Source organism: Pongo abelii, chromosome 1 (assembly GCF_028885655.2).
Source record: "Pongo abelii isolate AG06213 chromosome 1, NHGRI_mPonAbe1-v2.0_pri, whole genome shotgun sequence".
Lineage (NCBI taxonomy): Eukaryota > Metazoa > Chordata > Mammalia > Primates > Hominidae > Pongo > Pongo abelii.
The window spans coordinates 96,479,483-96,493,505 of record NC_071985.2 but is presented as its reverse complement, the minus strand read 5'-3'; the positions used below and the strand labels follow the sequence as shown (position 1 = coordinate 96,493,505).

At 42.2% G+C, this 14,023-nt stretch overlaps 1 protein-coding gene across 1 annotated transcript in view; it reads right to left on the bottom strand.

Annotated features, from left to right (window-relative positions):
• Positions 1-14,023, bottom strand: part of NUP210L (nucleoporin 210 like) — a 164,489-nt gene that overhangs the window by 89,835 nt on the left and 60,631 nt on the right. The window contains exons 15-16 of the mRNA XM_063717482.1: positions 13,571-13,792; positions 8,083-8,256 (exon numbers count right to left, since the gene is read on the bottom strand). Of these exons, the coding sequence (XP_063573552.1) occupies positions 8,083-8,256; positions 13,571-13,792 (396 nt within the window). The remainder of the gene's footprint in view (positions 1-8,082; positions 8,257-13,570; positions 13,793-14,023) is intronic.

The following is a 14,023-nucleotide window of genomic DNA, read 5'->3' as shown; positions in this document are numbered from 1 at the left end:
AATCTATAATAAAGAGGTTGTCCTCAGTTCCTGGGAGGTAACCCCTAAACCTTTGGAATTTCTTGAGTAATAGGATTGTGTCTGTTATTTATGGTGGCCCCCTTGGATAACACTTGAGTTTATGCTAATGAGATGACTCAGGATGGAGTTGGATAAGGACAGAAAGACCAATCATGTGATTAGAAGGATGAGGTTTTGGGTCAGGTGATAGCAGCCCCACCTCCAGGGAAAGAGGAGGGCTGGTGATGGAGTTTAACCACGTGGCCAGTTATTCAATTAATCAGGTTTACATAATGATATCCCAATAAAATGCTGAAGCTGGGCATGGTGGTTCACACCTACAATCCCAGCACATTGGGAGGCTGAGACAGGAAGACCGCCTGAGCCCAGGAGTTCAAGACCAGCCTGGGCAACCCAGTGAGACCGTGACTCTACAGAAAAATTTTAAAATTAGCTGAGTGTAATGGCACAGACCTGTGGTCCCAGCTCCTCTAGATGCTGAGGTGGGAGGATCACTTAAGCCCAGGAAGTGAGGCTGAAGCAAGCCATAATCATGCCATTGCACTCAGCCTGGGCAACAGAGTGAGATCCTGTCTCAAAAACTCAGTGGAATTTCCTGTTTGGTAAACACATTGATGTGTTCCACCTGATATGTTTTCACCAGATCCTAATCCCATGGAGAGGGCATGGAAGCTGCATGTCTGGGACTCTCTGAAGATTTTTCTCAAAGGATACAAAATGATTTGTATCCTTTATAACGAAACTGTGAGTCATTCTAACAAATTACCAAACTTATTGGTCATAAGTGTGGGTCCCTCAATTTGCAGCTATCATCTGAAGTGAGGGCAGTCTTGTTGGGAACCGTGCCTTTAAAACCGTGGAGTCTGAGCTAACTGCATATTGGTGTCAGAATTGCATTGTGCTATTGCCAAAGGTCAATCTATTAAAAAGATATAACAATTGTCAATGCATATGTACCTAATAACAGAGCCTCAAAATACATGAAGCAAAACCTGACAGAATTGAGAAAGAAACAGACAATTCAATAATAGTTGGAGAGAGCTTGTAGACAGTTGAACAGGTGGAGATTCCCAGAGGATGGCATGCTCAGGGAGGGCATGGAAGCTCCACGCCCCATGCCTGTATCTCACCCTATGTATCTCTTCATCTGTATCCTTTACAATATCCTTTATAATAAACTGGTAAACATAAGTAAATATTTCCCTGAGTTCTGAGTCACTTTGCTTCCGTAATTGGTTCCTTCTGGTGGGTTCTTGGTCTTGCTGACTTCAAGAATGATGCCACGGACCCTCCTGGTCGGTGTTACAGTTCTTAAAGATGTTGTGCTGGGAGTTTGTTCCTTCAGATGTTCAGATGTGTCCAGAGTGTCTTCCTTTTGGTGGGTTCATGGTCTCGCTGACTTCAGGAGTGAAGTTGCAGACCTTTGCCTTGAGTGTTACAGCTCTTTAAGGTGGCACGTCTGGACGTGTTCATTCCTCCCAGTGGGTTCATCATCTCGCTGGCTTCAGGAGTAAAGCTGCAGACTTTCACAGTGAGTGTCATAGCTCTTAAAGGTGGCGCATCGGAGTTCTTCATTCCTCCTGGTGGGTTCCTGGTCTCACTGGCTTCAGGAGTTAAGCTGCAGACCTTCCTGGTGAGTGTTACAGCTCATGAGGGTAGTGTGGACCCAAAGAGTGAGCAGCAGCAAGATTTAATCTGAAGAGCAAAAGAACAAATATTCCACAGCACGGAAAAGGAACCGACCGGGTTGCCACTGTCGGCTCAGGTGGCCAGCTTTTATTCCCTTATTTGGCCCCGCCCACATCCTGCTGATTGGTCTATTTTACAGAGCGCTGATTGTTCCATTTTACAGAGCGCTGATTGGTCCATTTTACAGAGTGCTGATTGGTCCGTTTTTACAGTGTGCTGACTGGTGCATTTACAAACCTTTAGCTAGGCACAGAGCGCTGATTGGTGTGTTTTTACAGAGTGCTGATTGGTGTGTTTACAATCCTTTAGCTAGACAGAAAAGTTCTCCAAGTCCCCACTGGACCCAGAAGCCCAGCTGGCTTCACCTCTCAACTTCAGCAAATTAATTGAACCCAAAGAGGTCAGGGGAACCCCACCTTGAGGCCAGTTGGTCAGAAGTTCTGGAGGCCTGGATTTGCAACTTGTGTCTTAGGTGGGGGCAGTCTTGGGGACTGAGCCCTCAACCTGTGAGATCTGACAGTAACTCCAGGTAGATAGTGTCAGAATTGAATTGGAGAACACCCAGCTGGTGTCTGCTGCTTGATGTGTGGGGAAAAAACCCATACATTTGGTTACAGAAGTCATCTTTTTTCTTCTTCCCTCTCTCATATTTTTCATGAAACAGAAATCTTCTGTGTTAATGACTGTTGTGGTGGTGTGAGGGCAGAGGAAAAGCACAGTTTGAGAGTTTTTCCTGAACAATTGGTGTGATTGAGGTGGGATTTGATAGAATGGCACTGTGGCACAGAAATGGTGGTTTGGGACGAGAAAGGATGAAAGGGTGGGGGATGAGGAACCTTTAATTCCTGGGTGGCTACCTTGTCATGCATGGTATGAAACTGCAGCTGTGCTGTGTTCAGTTACTAACGGTGAAAGTTAACCAGTGCAATTTAGAGACGGTGGTAGACTCAACAAGGTGGTAAACCCTGTTGTTTTTTCTTTCCTTTTCCTTTTTTTTTTGAGACAGAGTCTCCCTCTGTCACCCAGGCTGGAGTGCAGTGGTGCAATCTTGGCTCACTGGAGCTTCCACTTACCTGGCTCAAGCAATCCTCCCACCTCAGCCTCCCCAGGAGCTGGGACTACAGGAGCACATTACCATGCTTGGCTAATTTTTAATTTTTTTTTTTTTTTGAGACAGAGTCTTGCTTTGTTGCCCAAACTGGAGTGCAGTGGTGTGATCTCGGTTCACTGTAACCTCCATCTCCTGGGTTCAAGCGATTCTCATACTCAGCCCCCTGAGTAGCTGGACTCACAGGCATATGAGTAGCTGGACTCACAGGCATATGCCACCACATCTGACTAATTTTTGTATTTTTAGTAGAGATGGGGTTTCACCATGTTGGCCAGGCTGGTCTTGAACTTCTGACCTCAAGTGATCCTCCCACGTCAGCCTCCCAAAGTGATGGAATTAGAGGCATGAGCCACTGCGCCTGGCCTTAAATTTTTTGTAGAGACAAGGTCTCACTATATTGCCCAGGCTGGTTGAGACCCTGCTTTATTTTTTAAAAATTTTTGTCTATTTATTTATTTATTTTGAGACCAGGTTATGAGACTGGCTAATTTTTGTATTTTTGGTAGAGATGGGGTTTTGCCATGTTGCCCAGGCTGGTCTCCAACTCCTGGACTCAAGGGATCCACCTGCTTTGGCCTTCCAAAGTGCTGGGATTACAGGCATGAGCCACTGCATCCAGCCAGGACCCACATTTCTTTAAAAAGTATGTTCTCTAATCACAATGGAGTGAAATTAGAAATCAGTAACAGGAAATCTGGAATATTCACAAATGTGTGGAAATTAAACAAAAACACTCCTAAATAACCAACGAGTTACCAGCCACAGTGGCCAGGCTGGTCTTGAACTCCTGACCTTAGATGATCCACCCAATTCGGCCTCCCAAAGTGCTGGGATTACAGGCGTGAGCCACAGTGCCCGGCCTAAAAATAAAACTAAAGGCCAGGTGCAGTGGCTCACTCCTGTAATCCCAGCACTTTGGGAGGCTGAGGCAGGTGAATCATGAGGTCAGAAGATTGAGACCATCCTGGCTAACAAGGTGAAACCCTGTCTCTACTAAAAATACAAAAAAAATTAGCCAGGCTTGGTGGTGGGTGCCTGTGGTCCCAGCTACTCGGGAGGCTGAGGCAGGAGAATGGTGTGAACTCAGAAGGCAGAGCTTGCAGTGAGCCAAGATCGCACCACTGCACTCCAGCCTGGGTGACAGAGCAAGACTCCATCTCAAAAAAAAAAAAAAAAAAAAAAAAAAAAAAATTAAAGAAAAAATTCCAATTATGATAGCATCAAAAAAGCAAAATATTTAGGAATAAATCTAATGAGTGTAAAACTTGTATACTCTAAACAGGAAACATTGTTGAAAGAAATTAAAGATACAAATAAACAGAAAGACATCCATGTTCATAAATCAAAAGACAATATTATCAAAATGGCAATACTCCTCAAACTGATCTACAGATTCAATGCAATTCCTATCAAAATCTCTGCTGGCTTCTTTGCAGAAATTGACAAGCTGACCCTAAAAATTTATGTGGAAATGCAAGGGACCCAGAATAGCCAAAATAATATTGAAAAAGAACAAAGTTGCAAAATTCATACTTCCCAACCTCAAAACTTACTACAAAACTACAGTGATCAGGACAGTGTGGTACTGACATAAAGATGTATAGATTAATAGAATAGATTTCAGAGTCCAGAAATAAACTCTCATGTTTATGGTTAATAGATTTGCAACAAGAGTGCCAAGACAACTCAAGGTATAAGAAATAATCTTTTTAACAAATGGTGCTGGGTCAAGTGGATACCAACACATAAAAAAAATGAAGTGAGGCTGGGCAAAGTGGCTCATGCCTGTAATCCCAGCACTTTGGGAGGCTAAGGTGGGCAGATCATTTGAGATCAGGAGTTTGAGACCAGCCTGGCCAACATGGTGAAACCCCGTCTCTACTAAAAAGACAAAAATTAGCCAGGCATGGTGGCGGGCACCTGTAATTCCAGCTACTGAGGAGGCTGAGGCATGAGAATAACTTGAACCCAGGAGGCAGAGATTGCAGTGAGCCGAGATCACACCACTGCACTCCAGCCTGGGCAATAGAGTGAGACTCAGTCTCAAAAAAAAAAAAAAAAAAAAAAAAGAAGAGAAAAAAACAAAACCAAAAACACAAAAATGAAGTTAGATCCCTACCTCACACCATAAAAATGAACTCAAAGTGGATCAGAGAGCTAAATGTAAGAGTTAAAACTATAAAACTCATAGAATAAATCAAAGGTATAAATCTTCATGCCCTTGGATTAGGCAATGGTTTCTTAGATTAGACATGACACCAAAAGTACAAACAACAACCATAGTAACAAAACTGAAAAATTGGAATTCATCAAAGTTAAAAACTTTTGTGCTTCAAAAGATGTCATTAGAAAAGTGAGGCCAAGCATGGTGGCTCATGCCTGTAATCCCAGCACTTTGGGAGGCCAAGGCCAGAGGATCATTTGAGGCCAGGAGTTTGAGACCAGCCTGGGCAATATAGTGAGACCTCATCTCTACAGGAAAAAAACAAAATTAGCTGGGTATGGTGGTATGTGACTGTAGTCCCAGCCACTTAGGAGGCTGAGGTGAGAGGATAGTTAGCTTGAGCCCAGGAGTTGGAGGTTACAGTGACCTATGATCATGTCACTGCACTGCAGCTTGAGTGACAAAGTGAGACTCTGTGTCTTAAAAAAAAAAGTAAAAGATAACCCACGTGATGAGAGAACATTTTTGCAAATCGTATATCTGAAAAGAGACTTGTATGTAGAATATATGAAATGAAGAACTCTTGCAACTCAATAAAAAGACTATAGTTCAATTAAAAATTGGCAAAGGATCTGAATATACATTTGTCAAAGGAAGATATACAAATGGCCAATAAGCACATAAAAAGATACACAACATAGGCCAGGCACGGTGGCTCACGCCTGTAATCCCAGCACTTTGGGAGGCCGAGGTGGGTGGATCAGCTGAGGTCAGGAGTTTGAGACCAGCCTGGCCAACATGGTGAAACCCTGTTTCTACTAAAAGTACAAAAATTAGCCGGGCGTGGTGGTGCATACCTATAAGCCCAACTACTCAGGAGGATGAGGCAAGAGAATCACTTGAACCCAGGGGCTGGAGGTTGCAGTGAGCCGAGATCGCACCACTTCACTCCAGCCTGGGCGAAAACAGTGAAGCTCCATTTAAAAAAAAAAAAAAAAAAAAGATACATAACATAATTAGACAATGGAAAATACAAATCAAAACCACAATGAGATACCACTTTACACCCACTAGGAAGGCTATAATCAAAATGACAAATAATAGTAATTGTTGGCAAGGATATGGAGAAGCTGGAAGCCTCACACACTGCTAGTGGAAATGTAAAATGGTGCAGCCACTTTGGAAACAGCTGGAAGTTCTTCAAAAGGCTAAGCATGGAATTAACATACAAACCACCAGTTCCACTCTTAGCTATATACTCAAGAGAAATGAAGACATATACTCACACAAAAACTTGTACATGAATGTTCATGGCAGCATTATTCATAATAGCCAAAGGTGGAAACAACACATATATCCATCAACTGATGGCTGGATAAACAAAATGTAGTATATCTACACAATGGAATATTACTTAGCCATAAAAAATGCACTACTGTTACAGGCTACCATATGAATGAACCTTGAAAACATGCTAAATGAAAGAAGCTAAGCACAAAGGACACATAATTGTATTATTCCATTCATATGAAATGTCAGAATAGGCAAATCCATAGAGACAGAAAGTCTATCAGTGGGGCTGCCAGGGGCTAGGAAATGGAGGAAATAAGGAGTGACTGCTAATGGGTATGGAGTTTCTTCCGGAGAAAATGAAAATGACCTGAAGTTAGATAGCACCGATGGTTGCACAACTTTGATTTGAACACTTTAAAAGGGTGATCTGCTGGGCGCGATAGCTCACACCTCTAATCCCAGCACTTTGTGAGACTGAGGTGGGTAGATCCCTTGAGCCCAGGAGTTCGAGACCAGCATGGGCAACATGGCAAAGCCCCATCTCTACTAAAAATACAAAAAATTAGCCAGCATGGTGGCACACACCTATAATCCCAGCTAACTGGGAGGTTGAGTTGGGAAAATCACCTGACCGGGGAAAGTTGAGGCTGCAGATAGTGCCATGTGCTCCAGCCTGGATGACTGGAGTGAGACCCTGTCTCAAAAAAAAAAAAAAAATGGTGAATATATGCTAGTGTATGTCAATAGGGTGATGGAGAATCATGTCTCTAACTCACTCTCAAATAGTTCAGGGAAAAAAGTTCTTTTCTTGCAACTTGTCTGTAAATTCGAATTATTTCAAATGAAAAGAAAAATGCCATTGAATGACAATGATGTTATAGAGGTAACTTTTATTCTACTCCACTCAGAGTGCTTTAAAAAAAAGTAACTCCTTCATAAACTTCAAATAATATTTAATGTGAAGTCTGACTCAAAAAAATGGGTTCATAACCTGTAACATCCCATACTGTTGTTCTTCATAATAAAAGGCAGTATGGCATAAATAACATGTACTTTGGAGTCAGACAGAATGTGTTCCTTTCTAGCTTTATGACTGGGAAAATTAATCGACTTTTAGGAGGCTCAGTTTTCTCATCCAGAAAATGGGAGTAACTAATTGATTGCTCTGTTCTGTATGGGCTAAGTAATGACTTCTATGCTCCCAAGCTTGGACCTGTACTCAACATTGTTTATTATATAATATGATGTTCTACTTTCTAGGATAGATAACTCATTTATTTTTCATACCCTGTTGCCTACTTAGTAGCTACATTATTGTTTATCACTATTCTTCATGATTGGTTTGGAGAAGAGGTAAATTTTATTACTTATTAATATTGTTAATAAAAGATTTGGTAGCGAAGGATATCAGCAAAATTTGGAAGTTATGTAGTCAGATCTCAAGTGTCTATTGCCATTATCACAAGCTGATTATGTACTTAAGTATAGTAAACAAGTGTAGCCAATTCTAATCAGTTTAATCACCTCTCCTCAGACACTATCAGAAAATGAGTAATGAGTAAAATAGTTCATTCAATGTTGATAAGTGGAGAAATGGGAACCCTTGTGCACTGTTGGTAAGAATGTAAAATGGTACAGCTGCTGTGGAAAACTGTATGGCAGTTCCTCAAAAAATTAAAAATAGAATTACCATATGATCTGGCAATTCTACTTCTGGATATATACCGCAAAGAATTCCAGACTCTATCTCTAAAGCATGGAAGATAAAAGTGCCAACTTAGTTGGAAACATACTCTGTACTTACCAGCTGTTTGTTGTGCTGTGGCAGAGGACATGGCTGGGTACCAGCTGGCACCTTGTATACTGGAGTTACTGACATACTGGCAGGGTGGGCACAAATGAAGCGAACCTGCAAAACCTCTACAGCTGGACTAGGGTTCAGGACACCTGGATGATTTCCAATTCGGAATGTGAGAACCTTTAAGGAAGTAACAGAGCAAGAGATAATTGTGGGTAGATACTTGATGTCAGTCATGCCAATATAAATGTGTTAGAATTATTCAAATTCCAGTATAGAGAGTCCCTTTCACATTATAATCCAGCAAATCCCTTAAAGACATTATAGTTCTTAATTATCTATGCTAAAGGGCATTAATAATATCATGAAAATTTGAAAACAAGTGGAACATTAAAAAAATCTAGGTCAGGCACAGTGGCTCATGCCTATAATCCCAGCACTTTGGGAGGATCACTTGAGCCTAGGAGTTCAAGACCATCACATAGTAAGACCCCATCTCTACAAAAAATCTAAAAATTAGCCAGGCATGGTGGTGCACACCTGTAGTCCCAGTTACTTGGGAGACTGAAGCAGGAGGATCGCTTGAACCCAGGAGGTCAAGGCTACAGTGAGCCATGTTCATGCCACTGCACTCCAGCCTGGGCAACAGAGTGAGACCCTGTCTAAAAAAAAAAAAATCTAACTTTGACTGGGTGTGGTGGTGTGTACCTGTAATCTCAGCTGCTTGGAAGTCTGAGGCAGGAGGATTGCTTGTGCCTAGGAGTTCAAGACCAGCCTGAGCAACATAGTGAGACTCTGTCTCAGGGAAAAAAAAAAAAATCTAACTTTGACCGATTATTTCAGTCTTTTCCTCTACCAAATATTTTGTTACAAGTTGATAAAAAGTGAAAAAACTAATTCGTGTTTCCACTCATCTCTAGTAGAAGTAGTAATGAATAACGGAATGTGGAAACAAAAAGAAGTTAGGAAACTTCAAATGAGGGTTAATTAGACCTGAAATTACCAATAGCTCACTCAACAAACTAGGAAATGAAGGAAACTATCTCAACATGATAAAAGCCTTATCACAGTTAACATCATACTCAATAGTAAAAGACTGATTCAAAAAATGGCAAAGGCCCAGCGCAGTGGCTCACACCTGTAATCCCAGCACTTTGGGAGGCTGAGGTGGGCAGATCACCTGAGGTCAGGAGTTCAAGACCAGCCTGGCCGATATGGTGAAACCCCATCTCTACTAAAGACACAAAAATTAGCCAGGCATGGTGCCACACGCCTGTAGTCCCAGCTACTTGGGAGACTGAGGAAAGAGAATCACTTGAACCCGGGAGGCGGAGGTTGCAGTGAGCCAAGATCATACCATTGCACTCCAGCCTGGGTGACAAGAGTCAAACTCCATCTAAAAAAAAAAAGAAAGAAAGCAACTGAAAATAACAAGTGTTGGTGAGGTTCTGGAGAAATGGGAACCCTTGTGCACTGTTGGTAGGAAAGTAAAATGGTACAGCTGCTGTGGAAAATAGTATGATGGTTCCTGAAGAAATTAAAAATAGAATTACCATATGATCAAGCAATTCCACTTCTGGGTATATATACCCCAAACAATTAAAAAGCAGATCTTGAAAGATAGCTGTATTTGTTAACAGCATTATTATTATTATTGTTATTGTTATTATTATTATTATTTGAGACAAAGTCTCACTCTGTTGCCCAGGCTGGAGTGCAGTGGCATGATCTTGGTTCACTGTAACCTCCGCCTCATGAGTTCAAGAGATTCTTGTGACTCATCCTCCTGAGTAGCTAAGACTACAGGCACGTGCAACCACACCCGGCTAATTTTTGTATTTTCAGTAGAGACAGGGCTTTGCCATGTTGGCCAGGCTTATCTCGAACTCCTGGCCTCAATTGATCCACCTGCCTCAACCTCCCAAGGTACTGGGATTACAGGTGTGAGGCACTGTGCCTGGTCAACAGCAGCATTATTCATGATCACTAAAACCTTACTCTAAGCCACCCAAGTGTCCATCAATGGATGAGTGGATAAGCAAAATTTCTTTTTCTTTTCTTTTCTTTTTTTTTTTTTTTGAGAGTGACTCTTGCTCTGTTGCCCAGGCTGGAGTGCAATGGCATAGTCTTGGCTCACTGCAATCTCCACCTCCCAGGTTCAAGCAATTCTCCTGCCTCAGCCTCCCAAGTAGCTGAGATTACAGGTGCCCACCACCACGCCCAGCTAATTTTTGTATTTTTAGTAGAGATGGGGTTTCACCATATTGGCCAGGCTGATCTCGAACTCCTGACCTCAAATGATCTGCCCGCTTTGGTCTCCCAAAGTGCTGGAATCATAGGCATGAGCCACTGCGCCCGGCCACAGAATTTCATATATACATATATATGTATATAATTTTATATGTACATATTTTATATATACATATATATAAAGGAATATTATGCAGCCTTAAAAGGAAGGAAATTCTGACATACATTACAGTGTGAATAAACCTTGAGAACATTATGTTAAATGAAATAGGCCAGTCATAAAAAGAAAAATACTATATGATTCCATTTATGTGACGTACTTAGAGATGCCAAAATTACAGAGACAGAAAGTAGATTGGTGGTTGCCAGGCACTGGAGTGAAGCAGAAATGGGGAGCTATTCTTTTTTTTTTTTTGAGACGGAGTCTCGCTCTGTCGCCCAGGCTGGAGTGCAGTGGCGTGATCTCGGCTCACTGTAAGCTCCGCCTTCCGGGTTCATGCCATTCTCCTGCCTCAGCTTCCTGAGTAGCTGGGACTACAGGCGCGCGCCACCACGCCTGGCTAATTTTTTTTTTTTTTAGTAGAGATGGGGTTTCACCGTGTTAGCCAGGATGGTCTCGATCTCCTGACCTTGTGATCCGCCCGCCTCGGCCTCCCAAAGTGCTGGGATTACAGGCGTGAGCCACCGTGCCCGGTCTTCTTTTTTTTTTTTAATGTGAAGTCTTGCTCTGTCGCCCAGGCTGGAGTGCAGTGGCGCGATCTCAGCTCACCGCAACCTCTGCCTCCCGGGTTCAAGCAGTTCTTCTGCCTGAGCCTCCTGAGTAGCTGAGATCACAGGTGCATGCCACCATACCTGGCTAGTTTTTTTTTTTTTTTTTTAGCAGAGATGGGGTTTCATCATGTTGGCTAGGCTGGTTTCATACTCCTGACCTCAAGTGATCCACCTGCCTCAGCCTCTCAACGTGCTAGAATTACAGACATAAGCCACCACACCCAGCCAAGAGTTATTCTTTAATGGGTATAGAGTTTCTATATGTTTTGTTTGTTTGTTTTTTGAGACGGGATCTTGCACTGTCACCCAGGCTGGAGTGCAGTGACTAGATCATAGCCCACTGTAACCTCAAACTACTGGGCTCAAGTGATCCTCCTGCCTCAGCCTCCCAAATAGCTAGGACTATAGGTGTCTGCCATGACACCCAGCTAATTTTTTATTTTTTAGTAGGGACAGGGTCTCACTATGTTGTCCAGGCTGGCCTTGAATTCCTGGCCTCAAGTGATCCTCCTGCCTTGATTCCCCAAAGTGCTGGGATTATAGGTGTGAGCCACTGTGCCCAGCCTTAGAGTTTCAGTTGTATAAGATGAAAAGAGATGGATGGTAGTGATGGCTGCACAAGATTATGAATGTACATAATACTATTGAACTGTACATTTAAAAACATGATTAAGATGGTAATTTTAGGCTGGGTGTGGTGCCTCATGCCTGTAATCCCAGCACTTTGGGAGGCCGAGGTGGGCAGATCACCTGAGGTCGGGAGTTTGAGATCAGCCTGGCCAACATGAAGAAACCCCATCTCTACTAAAAATACAAAATTAGCTAGGTGTGGTGGCGCATGCCTGTAATCCCAGTTACTCAGGAGGCTGAGGCAGGAGAATCACTTGAACCCAGGAGGCGGAGGTTATGGTGAGCCAAGATCGTGCCATTGCACTCCCACCTGGCAACAAGAGCAAAACTCCATCTCAAAAAAAAAAGATGGTAATTTTACCACAATAAAAAATTGAGGACCAAAATAAGTAATTAGCCCTGAAATTACTAATAGCTAGTTATGTATAGAGTAAAGTTCACTACAAATATTAGAAAGAAACCTATGTAGTGAGCTATGATCGTTCCACTACACTCTAGCCTGGGCAGCAGTGTGAGACCCTGTCTCTAAAAAATAAAAATAAATAAATAAAATAAAATAGAATGAAGTTCAATGGATTACAGCACAGTTCTTATCAAGTTAAAATCTTACATTGATTCCCTTATGTGCTGGTTAGCTGTGCTGTTTCACAGTCATACCTTGAATTCTCAAGCCCAGTAAAACTGAGAATCTTTGTTACTGATTTTGATAGAAGTACAGCACAGCTGTGAATGAAAACTATGCAAATCCATCAGTACCTCTATAAATAATTAAAACTCAGCTGGGTGTAGTGCCTCATGCCTATAATCCCAGCACTTTGGGAGGCCAAGGTGGGTGGATCACTTGATCCCAGCAGCTTGAGACCAGCCTGGCCAACATAGTGAAACCCTGCCTATATAAAAAAACAAAAATGGCTGGGCACGGTTGCTCACGCCTGTAATCCTAGCACTTTGGGAGGCCGAGGCAGGCAGATCACAAGGTCAGGAGTTTGAGACCGGCCTGACCAACATGGTAAAACCCCGTCTCTACTAAAAATACAAAAAATTAGCGAGGCGTGGTGGCACGCACCTGTCATCCCAGCTACTCAGGAGGCCAAAACAGGAGAATCTCTTGAACCTGGAAGGCGGAGGTTGCAGTGAGCCGAAATTGCACCACTGCACTCCAGCCTGGGCAACAGAGCAAGACTCCGTCTCAAAAACAACAACAACAACAACAAAAATTAGCTGGGCATGGTAGTGTGTGCCTGTGGTCACAGCTACTCAAGAGGCTGAGGCATGAGAATTGCTTGAACCCAGGAAGCAGAGGGTGCAGTGAGCCGAGATCATGCCACTGCACTTCAGCTTGGGCAACAGAGCGAGACCCTGTCTCTAAATAAATAAACAAAAATAATTAAAAATAATTCAACTGATAGAGATAAAATATATTTATTATTCGTATCAGTGTAGATCTAATTAGTTCCTCAAAATTGCTAACCATAGATGATACTTCAAAGTTTCCCTTCCTTGAATTCTTAAAGTTGGGAAACCAAATATTCTAAAGTCTACAACACAAGGAAGTGAATTATAATGATAATGTGATTGCAAATAATGTGAAATAAGCTCATCACTACAAAAAGATCTTGTTTAGTTCGTGAACTGCTGGAATTCTTGGATGAGCAAATTGAAACCTCTGGGTATATTTTAAGGATAATAAGGTTTTAGAAAAAACAATCCTTTGATCAATAATTAGAATTTTCCTATTTAGTCCATAAACTAAATTCAGCGGAATCTGAAAAGGAATGGCTGGAAGTACAAAGGACTTGGAGTATTACACTAAAGAAAATGTTACAAAAAACTGTTTTCCTACTTGTTCCCCTAAATCCAGGCATTGGATCCGGTAGATGTACTGGTTCTGTTTTCTCTTAGATGGCAGCCACACTTGTGCTATTCCAATCTTCTCTGTCTTCTCCGCATTCAATTCCAAAAAAAATCGGGAGGGCTCCAAGATCCATGGACGAGGACCCCCTTCAAATACCATTTCCTTCACAGACTGCCATGTCACCAATGCCACTTCCACAGGATTTAGAGCCTGATGATATTTAAAGAAATTAATTCCTGATAGGTTAGGGAATTCAATAATTTTCTAAAGTGAAACACTAGTTATCTGAATATGCTGCAAATGACGTTAAACTTAATTCCCAAATTAAGAGATATGTATGCCATGCCTCTCACTTGGAATGCTTCTCAACCTAATTTGGATCCTACCTATCTTTTGAACCTAACTATTATGTTACTTTATCCATTAATTTGTGTCCAGTCA